The sequence below is a fragment of the Octopus bimaculoides genome, chromosome 10 (genome assembly GCF_046866305.1).
Source record: "Octopus bimaculoides isolate indiv1 chromosome 10, ASM4686630v1, whole genome shotgun sequence".
NCBI classification, from domain to species: domain Eukaryota; kingdom Metazoa; phylum Mollusca; class Cephalopoda; order Octopoda; family Octopodidae; genus Octopus; species Octopus bimaculoides.
In genome coordinates this window covers 95787153-95807814 of record NC_142937.1, presented here as the reverse complement: position 1 = coordinate 95807814, position 20662 = coordinate 95787153, and the positions used below count along the sequence as shown (strand labels likewise).

At 35.4% G+C, this 20662-nt stretch overlaps 2 protein-coding genes across 3 annotated transcripts in view; one reads left to right on the top strand and one right to left on the bottom strand.

Moving 5' to 3' along the window:
- Positions 1–8596, bottom strand: part of LOC106875101 (DNA-directed RNA polymerase I subunit RPA2) — a 39509-nt gene extending 30913 nt beyond the window's left edge. Inside the window, exons 1-6 of the mRNA XM_014923082.3 lie at positions 8491–8596; positions 6773–6850; positions 5783–5842; positions 4485–4559; positions 3156–3275; positions 1423–1488 (exon numbers count right to left, since the gene is read on the bottom strand). Coding sequence (XP_014778568.1) covers positions 1423–1488; positions 3156–3275; positions 4485–4559; positions 5783–5842; positions 6773–6850; positions 8491–8571 — 480 coding nt within the window. The 5' untranslated portion in view covers positions 8572–8596. The remainder of the gene's footprint in view (positions 1–1422; positions 1489–3155; positions 3276–4484; positions 4560–5782; positions 5843–6772; positions 6851–8490) is intronic.
- Positions 8597–12293: 3697 nt separating this feature from the next.
- LOC106875096 (splicing factor 3B subunit 1) overlaps positions 12294–20662 on the top strand; it is a 39669-nt gene continuing 31300 nt past the window's right edge. Inside the window, exons 1-4 of one of the 2 annotated variants that reach the window (XM_052971387.2) lie at positions 12294–12358; positions 17279–17451; positions 18082–18165; positions 19942–20059. In XM_052971387.2, coding sequence (XP_052827347.1) covers positions 12337–12358; positions 17279–17451; positions 18082–18165; positions 19942–20059 — 397 coding nt within the window. In that variant the 5' untranslated portion in view covers positions 12294–12336. Of the gene's footprint in view, positions 12359–17278; positions 17452–18081; positions 18166–19941; positions 20060–20662 lie in introns of those variants that run through there. The other variant, XM_052971389.2, reaches the window with a different exon arrangement.

Here is a 20662-nt window from a genome sequence, read left to right as displayed (position 1 = left end):
CAGAATTGATATCCTAATACCAAGGTACTGGGTAAAATGAATTGGAGATGGTGCCGAGTTAGCAGTGGTGGAGGAAGTTCTGAAAGTGTAGTTGCTAGGATAAGAATGGGTTGAGCAAAGTTCAGGGAGCTCCTACATTTGCTAGTAACTAAGGGCCTCTCTGTCAGAGTAAAAGGCAGATTGCATGATGCCTATGTACATACAGCTTTGTTAGATGGCAGTGAAACAGAGGCTTTTGACTACAGAAGACTTACAAAGGCTTGAAAGAAATGAAGCCAGCATGCTCTGCTGGATGGCTAATGTCAGTGTGCACACATGGCAGAATATAATTGATTTAAGACAAAAACTGGGTGTAAGAGGCATCGGATGTTGTGTGCAGGAGTGAAGACTGCACTGGTTTGGTCATGTGATGCGTATGGATGAGGACAGCTGCATAAAGAAGTGCCGATCTCTAATTGCAGAGAGAACCCATGGAAGGGGTAGACCAAGGAAGACATGGGACAAAGTGGTAAGAAAGGATCTTTAGATGCTGGCCCTCACTGAGGAAATGACAAGGGACCAGGAGTTGTGGTGGTTTGCTGTACTTGAGAAGACGCATCAAGTTAAGTGAAATCGCTGTCTTCCACAGATACAGGTTTGTCATTTTAGATGTTGTTGGTGCTCCACTTCAAAAGCCTCTGTGCCACTACTGCATTGACATACCCATGTCACTGCTGCATAAAAGCACCCAGCACACTCTGTTAAGTGGTTGGCATTAAGAAAGGCATTCAGTCATAAAAACCATGCCACAACAGACAGCTGGAGTTTGGACAGTTCCCTGCTAACCAACTCTATGTCAAACCGTCCAACCCATACCAGCATGGAAAGCAGACATTAAAAATGATGATCCACTCTGTAGAGTGGTTGGCATTAGGAAGGGCATCCAGCTGTAGAAACTAAGCCAAAACATGGCCTTACAAGTTCCTGTCAAACCATCTAACTCGTGCCAGCATGGAAAACAAATGTTAAATGATGATAATGATGATGTACAACCCAACTCCTCTCAAATCTAAGGTGTGAGACATTTTGGCCGTTTTGACATCACCTATTTGGTGTCATTCGCTTATTTGACTTCAGCTGTTTTAATGTTTCCCTCTCCCTTTGTTTATACAAGCTCGGGTCTACAGTGGAAGACACTTGCCCAAGGTGCTAAGCAGAGGGCTGAACCTGAAACCATGTGGTTGGGAAGTGAACTTTTTAACTACACAGTCACGTAAAGACTAGCTCAGCACAAGCTAGAGTCGTTCCCTCACTACCCACAACACCCTCATGGATACAGTTTAAAGAGAAGCAGCACACAAAATTAAATATCTTTGCCAGGGACATAACACAGAACCAAACTACAAAACATGAAAATGATATTCTTTTAAAATGTTCACGTACCTCTGCTTCTTCGCCTTTCTGAACAAGTTCAGTTGGTGTTAAATTCTTTAAGTTACAAATATTAGACTGCAACAAAAAGTAGAAATTTAATTAGATACAAACTTTTAAAATTCGTAAAAGAAACAGAAACAGCAAGTTGTGACATTTGTATTTTTCTCAATGTATTAATTAAAGTAAATTTAATCTACCCCCTCAATTAAGTCTACTAGTTACAAATTATGTCTACGACTACGTCAGTTAACTCATTCAATTTTTAAAATTCTTGTGGTGTGGGTGAATTATCCCACATTCAAAAGCAAACTGACAAATGCTTGTCTTTTTCTCAACCATCAGTGGTTGCCAAAGACCATCATCATCTTCATTTAACATCCATTGTCCATACTGGCATAGGTTGAACAGTTTGACTGGGTTGGCACGCTGGAAAGGATCCAGTCTGATTTGGCATGGTTTTCTACGGCTGGATACTCTTCCTAACACCAACCACGCCAAGAGTATAATGGATGCTTTTACGTGCCACCAGCATGGGTGCCATTTGCATGACACCGGTCTCTGCCACGACTGTGATTTTGTTCAGCTTGATGGGTCTTCTTCTCAAACATGATGTAATGCCAAAGGTCTCGGTCATTGCCTCCGTGGGGCCCACACTTGAAAGGTGCTCGGCCACTTTGCCTACATTTTGGAATGCTTTTGAAGTTGTTCCACACTTCCCATAGAGTAGGTGAAATATTTATTGGCTTCTGTCCCAAGATAATCTTAAAGTGAAGACCCAACACTAATAGCAGCCAAAAAATAAATGAATAAAAATCATCAGGCCCCTAGCTTCAGTTGGCGTCCATTCTGGTCCACTTTGATCCACAAAATCATTTATACACAGGGGATTTGTTATTTTCAAGTTAATTCCATGTAACAAGTTATCTGCAGGGACATCATCTGCATTAACAGGGGCCTCATTCTCCCTCCGCAGCTCATTTCCTTTACTAGACTCAGCACTGCCAGACTCATACACATCCTCAATATCTTCATGACTTAAACGTGTCTTGTGCTTATCATCTGAATCAGTATCAGAATCATAACAAGACAAATTAACATCATTTCCACTATCCAAACTGTTGTCGTTACTTTCTGACTCCTCTAAGATATCAAACATTTAGTCTACATTGGAGAAAGTCTGCGTTTTGTGAACAGAAAGACACTGCCATGCTGACCTTGAGTATTTCAATCCATAAAAATATCCTTTCAAATATATGTTGTCAGGGGGATTCCACAGGAATGCATGTGGTGGGGGTCCCTTTAGCGATGCTTCAATACATCAACATTCAATGATCAGCCAATAAGTGAATGCCTTACATTGAGCTATGCAAAACCCATCAAAATAATGTTCTGCTTGCAAAAGAGAGAGCAATATTTTGTTTCACCATCTAGAATGTGAATGGATGAGATATGCCGAGTGAACAGAAGAAGCTGGTAATGTAGAGGTAAGCACCAGAAGAGGCAGAGGTAAGTACAAGAAGGCTTGTAAAAATGGTAATTAGATTGGATTCTGAATGTATGGCAAAGTACTGTGCTTTGGGTCTATTCAGCCAAAAGCAGCATTTAAATACAAGGAGAATGAAAGCATCAGCAAGGATGAGGAGTGAGGTGGAGACATAAATATATATAATTTACAAACCTATCCTACCCATTATGGTGACAAGAGGTAAATCAGGAAAAAGAAACCCAGGAAAATCACATACTTTTACCATAACAGGAACGTCTCCTAAATATTTAGGAATTGCTTCTTGTTTGATTCCATCAATGGACCAGCCAAGTGTGACAATTAATGGACCCGTATAAGAGATTCTTCTTTGACGACACTTTATTGAAAAGAAGAGAGAATATTATTCAAATTAAACACACACACACATTATATATAATCATTATCTTACTTTTCCATGCTTGCATGGGTAAGATGGTATTTGTTGAGGCAGATTTTCTATGGTCACTATAAGCCCTTCCTGTTGCTAACCATCATCTGTTTCCAATTAACATTTCCCCAAGTTCCGACATGTTTGCACAGAATATTGGAAATGAAGGACACACTTATTTACAACTATCATGTGATAATATCACAAAAACACAAACATACACACATTCACATATATGGATTTTTATAATTTTATTATGGGTAAGAATTGAAACAATTGTATGTAATTTGTATTTAATATCTATTATATTATTATAAGAATATAATATTATGTTAATAAATTTTAATTTTTGAATTGACTGCAAAGCATTTTGTCCAATGTTCTAATAGTTCTGCCAATCTGCTGCCACTAAGAATAACTTCTCACAGAGGTACACAACATCATATTTTAGGGAAGTGGCCAGTCCATATTATATCAAATCCAGTATTTGACTGCTATTTTATTTTATTGATCCAGAAGGAATGAAAGCCAAAGTTGATTTTGATGGGATTGGATCTTAGACATTTTGTCTCTGCAACACAGATTTTGTCAATTCATTATTACAACAACAGAGGCAGCAACAACAACTTTCTCTAATTGTGGCACAGGGTACACAATCAGAAGAAATGCTGTTGAGCACTTCGTTCGATGTGCTAACAATTCTGGCAGCTTGATGATAATAGATGTTTCGAATTTCAGCACAAGAAGGAGGTAAGGGTTAGTCGATTGCATCAACCCCAATACATGACTGGTACCTTATTTTAATAACCCTGAAAGGATGAAAGGCAAAGTCAACCTCAGAACATGAATACTGATGAAATGCTGCGAAGCATTTGTGATTCTGCCAGTTCAGGCACAAGGCCTGAAATTTTCAGAGAGGGGCTACTGAATTACAATGACCCCAGTGCTCAACCTGTTACTTATTTTGTCAACCCCAAAGGGATGAAAAGTGAAGTTGACCTTAGCAGAATTTGAACACAGAACATAAAACTGGAAGAGATGCTACTCAGCATTTTGTCCCCTTTGTGATAATGATTCAGCAAAGCACCTCTGCTGCTGCTGCTGCTTGTTGTAGCAGCAGCAGCAGCAGTAGTAGTAGTAGTAGTAGTAACAACTTACTTCTGCTGGATAAAGTATCTGTGTTGCTCCAGACACATTTGATTTGGAAACTGTGGGATTACCAATAAAGATATCCTAAAAAAAAAATAAAAAATTAGGAAATTCAAAATTTATCCACAGAAATACACAAAAAAGAAATAACGCCATTATCCTTGTTTTCACCATCATTTTACACCTGGTTTTTACCTACTCGCATGTGCTAGATGTGTTTTTCTCCAGCACAAAATCTTATCGTTTGTGATCTCTTTGCCATCTCTTTTATGCAGTTCAACCTCCTGAAATTAGCTTTTACCATTCCTTCTCGTGTCATCCTGGGTCTGCAGGTTCCTCCCATCTAGATTGCTTAGGACTTCTTTAACCACTGTTAATCATCCATATGTATCTCCATTTCAGTCTTCAGTTTTTCATAGTTCCATTAATGGTCCATCATTCATACGGACCTTACACATCTGCTTCATTTTTCCCCCAGCTTTTGAAAACCCTCCACGTTCAATGCCTATATTTTGCTGCCATGCCACATGACACTTTGTACACTCTGCCTTTTTTTCAGAGAATCCTTTTGTTGCTGGCAGAAGTAACAATTCCTCTGATGAAACTACAACATATTTAGAACTACACCCTCCTCCATTGCTAATCTATTCACTTTACATGATAGAAACAATCAACAACTTCTAAGGAGTTCTCTAAGCATTACTAATTTTCAAAACTGCTTCCACCCATCTTTAACCCTCAACACAATGCTATTACTTGCAGCAACAGAGGCCAATTCTATGAACCTGCCATATTTTCCTCAAATCACATCCAACTGCCTTGAAGAAGTAATGAACTATTGGATAATGTAAGCTAACCTAGGATCAAAAATCAAATGTTTGTAGCTGGAATACCTTTGACAATAAATTTACTCAATCACTGACTGAGGGCTAAACAACATCATCACCATCACCATCATCATCATCATCATCATCAATAATAATAGCCAAACCTGTTTTTGTACATCAGTGTTTAAGATGAACAATAGACCATGTGTGTGAATGTAATATTTTTTAGATCCTGTAAAATTCATTATTGATCCTATGGGCAGCTGTGGTAAGAAGCAGTTCATGAAGATTTTCTTGAGGAACAAATAATAAGGCTTATGGTGATATATAGTTCTGTCTCGTTGTTGGGGTTGAGGGACCAATATCTCATGCATTTGTGTAGCTTGTAGTGAACTGAGATATATTTGTTATGGATAAATCTACAAAATTAATTTCTCCACTAAATTACAAAATGTCTAGCATCACTCTTCCGTTACTTACCTTAATGTTGAAAGAAATAATTTGTCCATATTCAGTCCTAAATGCATGCTCAGGCAAATTCTGGAATAAATTGAATTTGGAAATCATTAGAAATAAATGAAACATGATGGAAGGCTAAAGAATGCTAATTTTTGTGCCACTATAGAATATCCTCCTCCTTCTTCTATGCTGACAGGAGTTGAACCATTTGACAGGAGCTGGCCAGGCAAAAGACTGCACCAGACTTCGGTTGTGGCATGGTTTTTACAGCTGGATGCTCTTCCAAATGTCAACCACTTTACAGTATGAACTGGACGCTTTTTAAGTGGCACCAGAACTGGCAGGGTCACCAAATATATTCTACAGTAATATTTACTGTAGCAAAATTATTAACATAAAGAGAACATGCACTTTGACAAACAAAGGATCTCAAATTTGTCTTCAAAGTTAGTTGCAAATAGGTTGCTTGGGCATAGAGACATTTGCCTTCCTATTATATTCTGATTAACTCTACTCTCAGTATTGTAATCTTCCTGTCAGTAAATGTTCTTAAAAATAATAAACTTAATTTAACACATTTTGTTTTTTCAATGTTTTACAGTTATCATGAGATGGTTATTTGTTGGAACAACTGTTTTCACAGATAGCAGATAGATATCTTCTCTAATGCTGACCACTCAAGTGTGACCTAGAGGGTGGAACCTGTTCCAGACAGATGGAGTAAGCAGAGTTAAGTGACATAATACTGTCTAAACTTATGACCATGTGGTCAATGGACTAGTACCTTAACCTCACAACTGTCATACCTTTTGCTCTGGGATTATAAACACAAGATTAGCATAGAGCAAAATGTGTAAGTAAAGATGCCTTGCCTATTTAAAGAGATTAAAAACTATCTCTGCTCACTGAAGTCTGAAGTGACTTTTCTCTGTGTAACAGATAAAAAAAGGAACACATTTTTTGCCTTAGTTACAAATAATTTCTTAACTTGTAGATGAATCAACAACTTACCTCTAAACTTCTCTGGAGAGTGTTAGCAAGCATAAAATTGAAGGAATCCACATGTGAACGTACCAAATACTGAATAAGCTGAAAGTAGAGATAAACATAAATTATATAAATTACTTGCACAGATTATGCAAATTAATTACTTTTCTCTCCTTTCTTATTTTTTTTACACAAAAGTTTCTTAAAAACTCTTTTAACTCATTTATTTGTATGTATCAGGTTGTCCAGAAAGTTCTGAACAATTTCAGGATTTGTGTCTTTAAGCCCTTCATGCAACAATCCTAATCTTAGCAGGACTCATATTTCAGAATTGCTTACAGTAATGAAGCCTATCAGTTGAGTTCCACATTAAAAATCTGTATATATTCTACTCCTTTCAACCTAATTGCTATTTGAAATGGATAACCAAAAGTTGCCTATTTGCTATGTAATGCTTTTCTTCTTCCAAAAAGGTGACAATTCTGTAGAAACATGTAAAATCATTTTGATCTGGCCGACATCGTTTTAACAATATCGTTGTTGTTTAATCGCAGATTCACTCTGATCCAGTAAGGTCTGTTATCAAAGGCATTATGGCCGTGAGCATTGGTCTTTTTAAGGGTAAATAGCACTACATTATCTAATATGTACTTTCTATATTTAAAACGGTGAGGCATAATTTGAGAGATTTTGCTGTGCTGCAATATTACGTATAGGCAATGATGATGATGATGACGATGGCTTCAGTTTTAGATGTGATAAATGTACCTTCTTTCAAAGCGTTAAGACACCAGTTTATAATTGAAAACCGAAACCAGAACAAGTTCTCCGGACACCGAAAACTTACAGTTGTAACAGGCCACAACGATATTCCTATAACAATCAAATCAATTTGTAAATACTTTAGGATCGTACTGCGACATAATCCAAGTTTCGATGCGAAGTCAATTTAAATTGACATATGCCACTAAATGTTCATGAAAAATTATTAAATTAGCAACACAATTGGAAGAACTAATACTCCGATTGGAAATCAGAGCCGTGCACTGGGTTTAGAAAGTGATTTCTAACTTACAGCATCCGTTGGACATGAAAACGATATTTTTGTTATTTTAAAGTGAAAACAAATTTCCTAAAAGTACATAAAACAATCCAAGTAATATTTAACAACAGTTTCGTAACGGTACAAAAAGCCTAATATTTTACAGAATAGAATATATGGTTAAACTAAAGCGTTTAACCCGAGCAGAAAAACGAAAGAAAAATAGAGTAAAAAGTGTAAAACAACTTGCTCTAAACGAATATTGAAGGGAAATGTAATAATAAATTTCAAGACTATTTCATTGAAACGAATGATGGTGCCAAGAAAGAAACAATAAAAGGCAACAGTTTGTTATTCATTTGTTCAGAGGGTTCATAGGAACTTTTAATCAAAGTTGAAACATTGGTGATGAATTGCGTGTGTACAGGACGATGAAGACAGAAACCGATGATCAGGATATATATTGTTAAAGAATTATTTAGAAAGATTAATAACAAAACAGAGTTATTAATAGATCGTGTTCAGATTCAATATTAAATTGGATTCATCCACATTTATTGATTTGTTTACTTTAACCGAGACCGAATCTAACTGAAGAGACACGTGTTCTGTTAATACAAATAACAATATAACAGGAAAGAGTTGCCATAATCATCGCTTAAATTCAACAAATATAACATGAAATAAAGTAAGGTCTTACATTGTGTTGCTTATCATGCAAACTGCCATAATCTGAAGAATTTAAAACTTTAAAATAAAGGTCTCTCTTGTCTTCCGACATACTTTCACTCCATGTGCTTCCTTCTGAAAAGAGGGGCGAAAACGAGGCTAGGTTTGCCAGATGAACACGCAATTGTGCTTCGATTGCAGAGATTAAAAATGAAACTCAATTAATTCATTATAAAAGGTCCTAATCACGAGATAAATTCAAAGAAAATATTCGGTTACGGTAATTTTTATGAATTCAAATATGAGAATAATTTAGTTCTGCCGTCTTTTTTTTTTTTTTTGCGATGGTGGGAGATGGGGAGAAAAATTTTACTTTCCTTTTGGTTTGGCAAAGGAATAAAAAAAAAAAACAGTTTTATCAAAGAGAGAGTCCAGATGGAGGATATGTAAACGAAACCCTTCCCCGCTTACTTTTTTTTATTTTTTAACGGAATCCCACGTTTTAGGCTAAGGAAATTCCGATTCTGAAGGGTATGGTGGGTATGTAAGGTATGAAGGTATGTGGCCTAGTGATTAGAGCGTTAGGCTCACAATCCTAAGCCCACAGGTTTGCTATTGGAGCAGCCAGTTGATGATGTCCTTGTGAAAGTGTTTCATTTGATGTTGTTCCATTCTTATTTAGCTGAAAACGACTCCCAATGCTGACCTCCCTTTGTCTAGCAAACACATCTTTGACGTTCAGGGCTAACAGAGTCCATACCAGCTCAGAACGAGATGCAGATCTATAAAACCATCAGCAAAAGCACTGTGCCTGCTATTAGGTCTCTCTCTCTCTCTCTATATATATATATATATATCATCATCATTTAACGTCCGTTGTCCATGCTGGCATGGGTTGGACAGTGTATATATATATATATATATATATATATATATATATATATATATATATATATATCAAACAAAAGCAACACGGATTTCAGAAGTGATTGCAGTACGCACGTTTCATGCTACTTCAATTTATTTAAGTAATGCGAGCATTACCTTAAATGCAATATGAAGAGCAATCTTCAGCTGCACGAAAATGCAGAAAAAAGACATATTATAAATGTGGCAACATATCAAATCCAAATGGGAGAGAGCATACGTAAAAATCCAAATGTGAGGAAGAATATATAAGTCCATCTTGACATAGCGGAGTCTATCAGGCTAGTAATTGATTCTAGACAAAAGTTTTAACTGTCTCAGATTTTATTGTTTCTTATCTAGTGGTGATAGCAAAGGGACAATTACTTCTAAAGAGAGGGAAGGTGTAAGCAGTATGCATGGACAAGGCTATAAAAAGTATTAGAATCTAAAGGTTTCACTGGTCATAGTAGTATCAGGTCATTTATTACTGTCAAAATGTTGAGGAATTACCTAGGGCTGTAATTCCTCAACATTTTGACAGTAATAAATGACCTGATACTACTATGACCAGTGAAACCTTTAGATTCTAATACTTTTTATAGCCTTGTCCATGCATACTGCTTACACCTTCCCTCTCTTTAGAAGTAATTGTCCCTTTGCTATCACCACTAGATAAGAAACAATAAAATCTGAGACAGTTAAAACTTTTGTCTAGAATCAATTACTAGCCTGATAGACTCCGCTATGTCAAGATGGACTTATATATTCTTCCTCACATTTGGATTTTTACGTATGCTCTCTCCCATTTGGATTTGATATGTTGCCACATTTATAATATGTCTTTTTTCTGCATTTTCGTGCAGCTGAAGATTGCTCTTCATATTGCATTTAAGGTAATGCTCGCATTACTTAAATAAATTGAAGTAGCATGAAACGTGCGTACTGCAATCACTTTTGAAATCCGTGTTGCTTATTGTTTGATTTTAATCACCCATCCTTTTGGGATACGATATTCGGGTGCCTTCGCATAAGTACCATATTCTAGCCTTGAATATATATATATATATATATATATATATATATATATATATATATATATATATATATATATATATATATTGAAGGTTTGGAGGTGATGTACAGAAATTATATCGAAAAAAATTAATTAAGGTACTCAGAAACCTGGATGTTTGTACATTTACAGATTTTTATTAATGTCACATATTAAATGAAGCGCTTTTCACCTAGTCTTGTAGGTTTATATATATATATATATATATATATATATATATATATATATAGCCACAGTCAAATGACTGAGACAAGTAAAAGAATATATATATGTCAATTGACAACAATGGAGAAGGTTCATTTTTGGAATTTAAAAGGATTTAAAATGATCCAAGGAACACTATTGTTTCTTTTGTGGACGAACTGGTGACATTATCACTTGATGTTATACTACTAAAAATGTACTTTTCAAGTTTCAGTTTTTTTGCCCCCCTGTTACAGAAAACTTTTCCAATACTCATCATGCCAGTTCCTAATAAATAATTTGTTAAATGTTCAGAAGTGACTTCGTTCTTGCTTTTGTAGCAAAGTGTCGCAGCCAAGCCCCTGTCATATCACGTGATGCAGTGTTGTGCTGTATTTATGGAAATAGAACCGAAGTCTCAAACGATGCTTGACGTTCAGCAGTTTTATTTAATTAAATAGCCAACCTTTGATATTAACTGCTACCTTTAATAGTCTTGATCAGCGTCTAAGATGCATACCACCAAGCAGTAACCTAATAATGGTTTCTAATTTAGGTACAAATGTAGAAATTTTTTTGGTGGGATGGATTAATCGATACCATCGACGCGAGTACTTGACTAGTACTTTATTTTATTGACTCCCCCCTCCTTCAAGGTTGAAAGGTATGTGGACTCAGTGGGATTTGAACTCAGAGCGGCAAATACGCATTAAATAATAGTAGCATGACAATGGCATTACATGTTCATTAACTTGAAAAAAAAAAAAAACGGCCTTGCCAACGACTAGTGTGGATGTGGCAATATATTTATTGTAAGGTACATAGTTAAAAATTAAAAAAATCGACCAAGTTTTGAGATACGTGTGTGCATATATGTTTATGTCAGCCATGTCTTATTTATTAACTTCAATTGTCGTTTTCTCTCTTTCCGTTTACTTCGTGTGGTCTATAAATACAAATAACAATAACAGATAATATTTATATCGCTCGTTCCTTAACGAATTAAACAAATATTGTATGAAATCATGTCAAATTTGTTTCATTACGACAAAGACGCAAAATTTGTTATCACCTTTTATGCGTTTATGTACATTAGTAATTACATTGTCAGATCGATATCTCTCTATAAATCAAGTCTTAACACATCTGACACGAGTACAAAAATTATGGAGAAGGTTTGTGGCTAAAGAGAAATAGCTGACAACATAAACGAAGAAGGGAATAAATGAACTAAGCATTTTATCTAGTGTCAGCCGTCTGTACTGCGTTATCTGTAGTTTTAAGAATTCACTTGGTTATATTAAAATGGAAAGTTAAAGTTTATATAATTAAAAAAAAACAAAAAACTATTGTTCTCTCTCTCTCACTATATATATATATATATATATATATATATATATATATATATATATATATATATACACATACATACACGCATACAAAATATCCGTCTTACTAATCATTAATATATTAATATATATATATATATATATATATATATATATATAGTATTATATATATTAATTATTCAAAATAACCGTATTTTCATTATATATATATATATATTTATACACACACACACTCAAGTACACCAATTCACTAAATTAAGTACTGTTCAGGTGGAGACCTGTTTGTGCGTGTGACATTGCACGAGTTGAATACGATATTGTACATTTCCTTGAAGTAAAGCGAAGCGAACTGAAAATAACAAAAATGGAGGGATTTACTCGGGAAGGTTTGTGACATTTTGTTATTGTTTTTGCGTATTTAATGAATTTGTTTGTTTTCTTGCTTTGATATATGCTTTTTTGTTTTTTTAAATATGAAACAGTGAAACACTAGAACATAATGACTTTGAGTTAGGTGGCAAATTGTGATCGATTCTCGATTTCCAAAGCAATGCGTGGTCGTTCTCTCTTCTAACAATATGGCGTTGTTGTGTGTCGTTCACAAATTGGGGGAACAATTGCAGACGGTTTCCCGATTCAGAATCGATCCCTCAGTTTCGAGCCAGAAATATATTGCTTTCTAATATACACACAGATTCAAAGAACACAATTGTTTACACACTTTTCTGTGTGTGTGTTTGACGATTCTTAATAATATTTTTGCACCAATCCTTATTCAATTGCTTTTCTATTCAGTCGTAAATTTAAATGCTTTTCTTTTTCTTTTTATTTGCGACGTTTTCTGCGAGCAATTCTAGGAAAGTGTTAACAGTTTTAATATTTGAGCCCCCTAACTATATCATTTCAGACATATCTATGTAATATTTCTTCTTTTCATTTACAATACATTAACATATTTATTACAACACTTTCATACGGATGGCATTTCATTTTGTAAAGAGCGGTCACGTTTTTATTTTTAATATGTGTCTATCAACACTCATATAATAATGTGTGTGCGTATTATAACATTAATTTTTATTGTGGTCAATTATGATGGGCACACATCAATAGATGCTGCTTAGATGTCTTGGATTAAAAAAGAAATCGTGTGGGTGGTCGTGGAGACACTGAACTAGTGTTGCCTTCATTATCGATGGATTTTATTTACATGTTTCGTCGCTTCTACAGAATCAAGTCCTTTTATCTTTAGGTCGATAACTGACAGAGTTGAGGATGATTAGGAAGGCAGATCAAATTAGCACGGACTTTTTTTTTTAATTGTGGCTAATAATATTTGATTATCAATAGAAGTTAGTGTATTCGTTAAAAGCTTCATTATATTTGATATACAATCATTATTTACCGTAACCAATATCTAATAATGTGACTCATCTATTTAGTGAATTTGGTTTTATTGGCATGACAGGACTTAAAAAATATAACAGGAAATCAGTTTACTTTGTAGAGCATATTTATTTGGTGTATACATATAAATCGATGTATTTTATAAAGATTAATAATATTTAGTCGGATCTAATATCCTTTTCCTGTCCGTTTTGATTGTTTTCTACGCACGGAACTGACATCACATTTATTATTTACTGCTGTACTTCTTTCTCGTCATTTTGTTTTAGTTTCTAAATGACTATTTCGCTTTTTTCGATTCACGTACGCCTATTATGGCCCACATCTTTCGACCTTTTAACTCTCTGGTGTTTAGTTGATCATGTATATAGAGAAAATACTTTTATTGCTATGAGATTTATGAGAGCTGAGGTAAAAAAAAAAAATTTTTTTAAAAATTCAGTTTATAGGAAACGTTTAGTCTGGTTAAAACTAAATTGCTGTCAGTTCTAAGAATATGTGCTGCCAAAACTAGTTCAGACAATTTTTCTCTCTTGTTGGCATCAAACGTAGCCAAGTAACCGATGGGAATTTTGTAATCAGTCAGTGGCTTTTGTTTTTGCTTCTGAGCCACTTAAAATATTCCAGCTCTTCTTGCCTCGTGGTCAACGCAAATCGAAATACCAGGATGATTTCCTCAAACAACCAAGCTAAGCTAGTCTTTGCTTTAAGAGAAACCTTAGCTGTCTTGTTAGACGAGACTCTCTTTGATGCTGCCGAGACAGGGGCTTGGCAACGCCTGTTTATGTCCTCGTAGCATTACGAAACAAATCTAATGATCAGTCATCTGTAACAAACACACTACATTCGCCATTTTCCAACTTGCAGCCTCACGATTCAGCCATTGATCCTATTAGCGTAACTCTCTTGAGATTATGAAGAGCAAAAACCTTAAATCAACCGTCAATAGCAAGCTTCATGAATTTTATTCAGGAAAGGTGCAGTTTCTTTCATTTGACTTCACAGCTGTAAACGTGCTTTCTCTCAGACGACATCAAACGCATCTCATTGAATGAAAATGAAGGCTACCTGACAATTCTTTCATTCTCGTACAATTTTGTTTCAACACTGGCAGTTGCACTTTACACTTCTATACTTCATTTCTAAAATGCAGTGAAGCAGAAACTCATTCGTTCAGTCACTAAATTTATCAATGCCCTCCTCAAAGAATTCTCCCAGATTTCTTTTCTGTGCCCAGCTTCATTCCTGAAGTAAGTCTTACAGTATATCTACCCCCATTATCGTTGGCATTGTCTTCTGTCATTTTGCTGCAGAAATGGCTCTCTGTCCTTATGTTACGGGTCTTTTCAAAGCTTTTCTTCTCACTCAATGGAAATGGATATTCCACTAAATTTTGAGGCTTCTGTTCACAGTGTATCAATGTTTTCACCAGTTTGTTACCAAAGGTCATTATGAAGTTGGAGGTAAAAAATGCATTTAGTTCTACAAGGCATAATTCTATTTTTCAACTGACTTCCATCGTTATACCAACTGGTATAATGAAACATGCCCTTGAAGTTAAATGGAGCTAAAAGTAATATCCTTGTTTCCAGTCACACATTCAGTAACTAGCTGATGTACCCAGTAATTCCGGGGAAAGCAGGGCTTATCCCTTGGTTCCGTTCTCATAATTGTTTCGCTAGTCCAATAACAGCAACACAAAGTATGTGGCCCTTAAAACGGTTTTTGTGCATTTACAGAGAATACCGAACTGTCTAACACAGGATCTTGTTTTTAGGAATATCCAAATTGTGAAGTCATTTATGTAATAACATGATAGTAAGAATTCAAATAAAGTAGCCCCGAAAAGGGCTTTAATACGCTCTCAGAATATATAGAACTTAGGAGGAAATACTGATAAGGTATTTTTGTTGTGCTTTTTATCTTCTCTCCATGCCTTGGTCCTTCTACTTGAGTGCCTTTTGACTCCCATGACAGATGAGTCATCGGACCAATACATGGAGAACATGCAATCAGTGGACTTTGGCACATAGGCCTACTTCAAAGTGGAATCAACTGAGATTGCAGAATGATGTTGCTTGCAGAGAAATGGCCAATTTACTTGTTCTTGATGCTGCTCAATAAGATAAGAATTGAACATTCACTGCCAAATCTCCAGGACTGGGGACATTGGTCAATGCTTTTCATTGATCATCCATTTGGAATCTCATCAATCCTGAAGAATTGTGCATACCTTTTGCAATTTGCTTTCTTCTTCTCACAGGGCTTCTATTGACCCAGAGATCTAATAAAATGACACTTGCCTATACTTCTTAATCACGTACCCGTACTCACACCCATTACATAAATGCTTATGTTTGTATATCTGTTATACATGTTAGTTGTAATAGTTCTGAATAGAAAAAAAACTTAAGGCTGAATGAAATGTGCTGTGAATCAGTGGGCTTTTGACATTTAAACAAAATAGAAAATTCAAATGTCATGTGAGATGCTTCTATGAGAGAGGATCAAAATAGAAAACGACATTGTCTTTAGTTTAAAATTTAATAAAATGGCATTTCTTGGAAATAACACTATATGGGTTTTTTTTCTCTTGTAGATTTGTTTAATAACTCTTTTTGTGTGATTGCCTTATATAGAGTGGAATGTATTGCTGTATAAATTTTAAAAGGTCTGGTTTGTTGCTTTGTCCTCTAAATCATAGGCTATAAGCTTTGCTCTAAAGGACCAAATACAAAGTCGTTTAATTGATTTCATAACTACATGGTTTTTGTGTGTGTGTGTGAGATGGTACATGATTAAATACATGATATATATTTTGTTTCGGTTTACTAAATATAGTTTTGCTTTTTAACTATTTAATTCACGATCTCACTGATATTTTATTGACCTTAAACAAATGAAAGGCTAAGTCAACCTTGGTAACATCAATCGAGATTAAAAGTCACACATTCTACAGCTGTTGGTTTACATTTAAGTACTAAGTTACTGATGCAATATAAGGAGGTGGGGTTGGGTGGAGTGCTTACTTCTTTTGCTATCTCCAGGGTTGCCAGATTTTTCTTTTTGTAGACTTCATCTTCATGAACTATTTCTTACGGTCATTTGATATAACTGTAACAATTCCATTTATAGATTTGTAGATTAGATCAATTCCATTTTGATATATTTCCTCTCTTCCATCACACTCATTTCCCTCATTTCACTCTCTCTACCACCATTCTTACCTGCACGTTTCCATTCAACCTCCTTACCTTCAACCATCATCCATTTTTCTACTCTCTCTTCCTTCACCTTCTCTTTCATCGTGCTCTCTCCTGTTGCCTTTGCAGACATGTAACTTCTATTCAATCTCCTTACCAACAACCATCATATATCTATATCTATCTATCACCCTCTTTCTCTTTTATAACTCTACTACTCTGGTTCTCATCTCATTCAGTAGTATGGAAAAGAAAGAAATGAATGAATGGTGATAACTGAAAGAAGAGTGGGAGGGGGGTGTCCCTTGGTGTGAGGCAATTTCTCAGCTTCCAATGAATGAATGGAAATAAGAATAAAGACATCTCTTTAGTCTTGCTGAGTAGCAAGCCAATTTCTAGTGCTGGTGCCATAATAAAGTGAACCCACTTTATTCAGTTAAGTGGTTGGCAATAGGAAGAGCATCCAGCCATAGAAATTGTCCAAACGGGAAGACAGGAGTGAGAAGTTATGAAACTACCAAAGAAGACAGTAACCGGATAATAACAACTTGTCCAGTGTGTGCTAGCATAGAAAAGTGGATTTTAAATGATGACAAGTGACTGTCAGGGTCTGTATTTGTAAACCTTGTTGAAAAGTAAATGTAAAGGTTATATTTGTCAGTTTTGTTAAACCTTATTTATCACTATTCATTGCAGATATTGAAGAACAAGTTCGAACTATTCAACAGAAAAAGAATACATTGTTTCAAGATAATGGAGAACGTGTTGGTCTTGGTGCTGAAGGCCATTTTGACACGGATATCTATGGATCTTCTTCAAGTAAATTTGAAGGTTATGTTACATCCATTGCTCCAAATGAAGATCAAGATGTGAGTAGAAAGAGATTTGTTGTTCAGTTTTCAACTGGAAAAAACTTAATAAATGGTATCTTTTTCTAATCACTGAACAGGTTGTTAAATTAACCATTTATTGTTCAGTAGAAATTGATTTTATCAACACTCATACTCAGAACAAAAGCTGTCATTGTGTGGGTTGAGTGCTTGCATCCTTAGCATGACAGAAATGGTGAGGAAGAAATTGATTAGCAGCATCAATAAAACTGATTCTCTGATAGTTACAATTCAGTTGCTTCATAGGTTTTGAATTCAGCTTTACAGTGTTTGTCACTCTGCATTTCAGTTTTGTGATCTGTTTAGGTAAAGGCAATTAAGTAGCAAGCATAAATGTACACACAACAGCATTAAGTAAGCTGTCTCTAGTAGACACCACTGCTTCTAATCGTGTTCCTTTCAACCCAAGAATCTTTCTGGTACTTATTTCACTGATCCTAAATGAAGGAAAGGCTAATTACCAAGATTTCAATTTGGAATGCTGAGGTACCACTTATTTTGTTTATTGACTTGGCTATTTCTTTTATTCCATTCTTGATGTTGTAGATGATTGTAGCTGCAGCTTTCTTTATGCTTAAAGAAACAATATATGTTTTTTTTTCTTTATAGGACGAGGAAGAGGAGCCATCTTATTCTAAGAAATCATCATTCACTGCACCATTGAATTTATTGAATGACACATTAAATGACAAGGTAAGATGTCTGTGTTCTTATGTTTGGATTTTTTTTTTTTAGCTACCCTGCATCCATTGGGATGTCTGTGTCTGTGAGTGATCTTTTTCTGGAGCTAATTAACCTGTAGTTGGGACCCTGACAGGTGTTACTACTCTGGGTCAGAGTAGACCTGGGAACAATGGTAGCTAAAAGGTGGTTCTATACCCTTCAAAACTCTAGAACTCCGAAACAAGGTCCCCACTACCAAATGCAGTTTCAAATCACACCCAGGACTTGATGCAGTTAAATTGTATTCAGTAAAGTTACTTGTTGCAACAATTCACTTTATCAATCCTAGTTGCAGAGCAATCTCCCTCACATAAGTTAAGACTGTGATAATGTGCAGACATGCATATGAGCATAAGAAATATTGTTCATATTCACTAAAGTAGGTTGTTTCTTGCCAAATGCCCGAAACACCATGTTAGATCCTCTTTCTCATTGGATATAGCTTCAGGTGGGGGCTATGTGGTTAAAAAGTTTGCTTTCCAACCACGTGGTTTCAAGTTCAGTTTCACCATATTCTACCTTAAGCAAGTGTCTGCTCCTATAACCCTTGGCTGAACAAAGCCTTGAAAGAGGACTTGGTAGACAGAAACTGAAAAAGACCATTAGGTATGTATGTTTGTCTATGTCTTGCTGTATGAAAGTTGCAGTACATGGGTGCGAGGTGTTGTCAGTTTTCTTGTCAACAAATCATCTGCTCCCTTTTGTACCTTTGATGCATTGGGGAATAAGAAATCCTTTACTCGAAAACCAGGTAAGGATTAATTATAGGAAGGGCATCTTGCTGTAAAACAATACCTCATTTGTATATTCATCTATTTATGAGCAACCCCATGCCAGTTAGTTGGGTGGTCATTATTTTTGGATGTAGTGAGGACTTTGAAAGAGGCGAAGGTTGAAAACCTTTTTAACAAGACACTCTACATGTTAATTGTCAGTATGATCTGAATGACTACTATTTAGAGCAGTAAGCCATAGATTTTTGTAAACATAGCAAATAAGGAAACACTGCAATTAACAGAACTCTTTAAAAATTAATTCATGCATTTGAAGCCGCCTTAGATTAAAATACATTGGTCTGTATATAACATAATGTCTATACAAATGTGGAATGGTATCGGATGTAATATTTTGTTGCATAGAAAACTTCTCAAAGAGACTTATGTGTTAAATAAGCCCATGGATTTGCTCAGAATGCTGGTTGATTGTCAGGCATGATGTTTCAACCTGGTTTGGGCTCCTCGGTGATAAATATTCCTGATGTACTGAGCTAAGCCATCAAGCATTTGGTCTGATATAGAAACTGGTAAACAAAACATTTGGCTGATTTGTGTGAAAGCTAGCCAGGATTGAACTCATGTTAATTACCTTGCTTAGAAACTGGTGAAGGTTGGTGACAGGTGGGGCATCTAGTTGTAGAAAAATCTACCTCAACAAATTCTCTCCATTTTCTGTGCTGGCATGGGTCAGACGGTTTGACTGGAACTGGTAAGCTGAAGAACTGCACCAGACTCCAGTCTGGCTTAGCTTGGTTTCTACGGCTGGATGCCCTTCCTAATGCCAACCACTCCAACAGTGTAGTGGGTATCTTTCTAGTGTTATTTGCACTGGCTTGAACTACGATTTCACTTGGTTTGGCGAAAAGTGCATCTTAAAACAATGAGGATGAAAAAACAGTGTATAATAAAGGCTGGCTTTTTTTTTTTTTTTTTCTTCCTTTTTGTAAATTTTTTCTTGTTGCTATTTCAGAATTATGACCCTCTTGCTGATAACCGACCAGCCCGAATTGCTGACAGGGAAGATGACTATCGAGCTATTCGTAGGCAGATGATTATTTCTCCTGAAAGATATGATCCTTTTGCTGAAGGTTTGTCATTTCTTTTGAAAAATTATAAATTAAAAAAAATTTTTTTACAGTTTTTTTCATTTGTTGCCCAAATTTTTTTTATTACTATATTCTTTATCTGGTTTTGAAGGGGTTTTACAAACTTATACATTAGTTACTTTTAAGCACAAACTTTTCTCTTATTTTTGTGTTTAAAAGCATTTAAACATCTTATTAATTAATTAAGAAATTTGCCTAAAGTCTCGTTCAGTCACTCAATTTGTATGTCGGTCTTTTAGATAAGACAATAAAGCAGGTTTTTTTTCCAGAAATGTAATTATAAAGGCGGGGCCCTTTTCTTGAAGATTACTTTTCCTTTGCTGATTGCAAATTTCTAGGAAAACATCAATCCTGATTTGTATTTTATTAAATATTTATCAAGAGATTTAAGAGACATTCTGTGTATGTGTAAGATTAATACATACATATGCGAGTTTATAAATATATATCTGTATATTTTCCATTTTAGGTTCCAAGGATCATGAAGTAGTCCAATATTGAATCAGTTGAACCATAAATAGAAAATTGTTGTTGGCTTGAAATTCCAGTTAAAATTGTTCTAGCAATTTTAAGAATTTTCTGTAT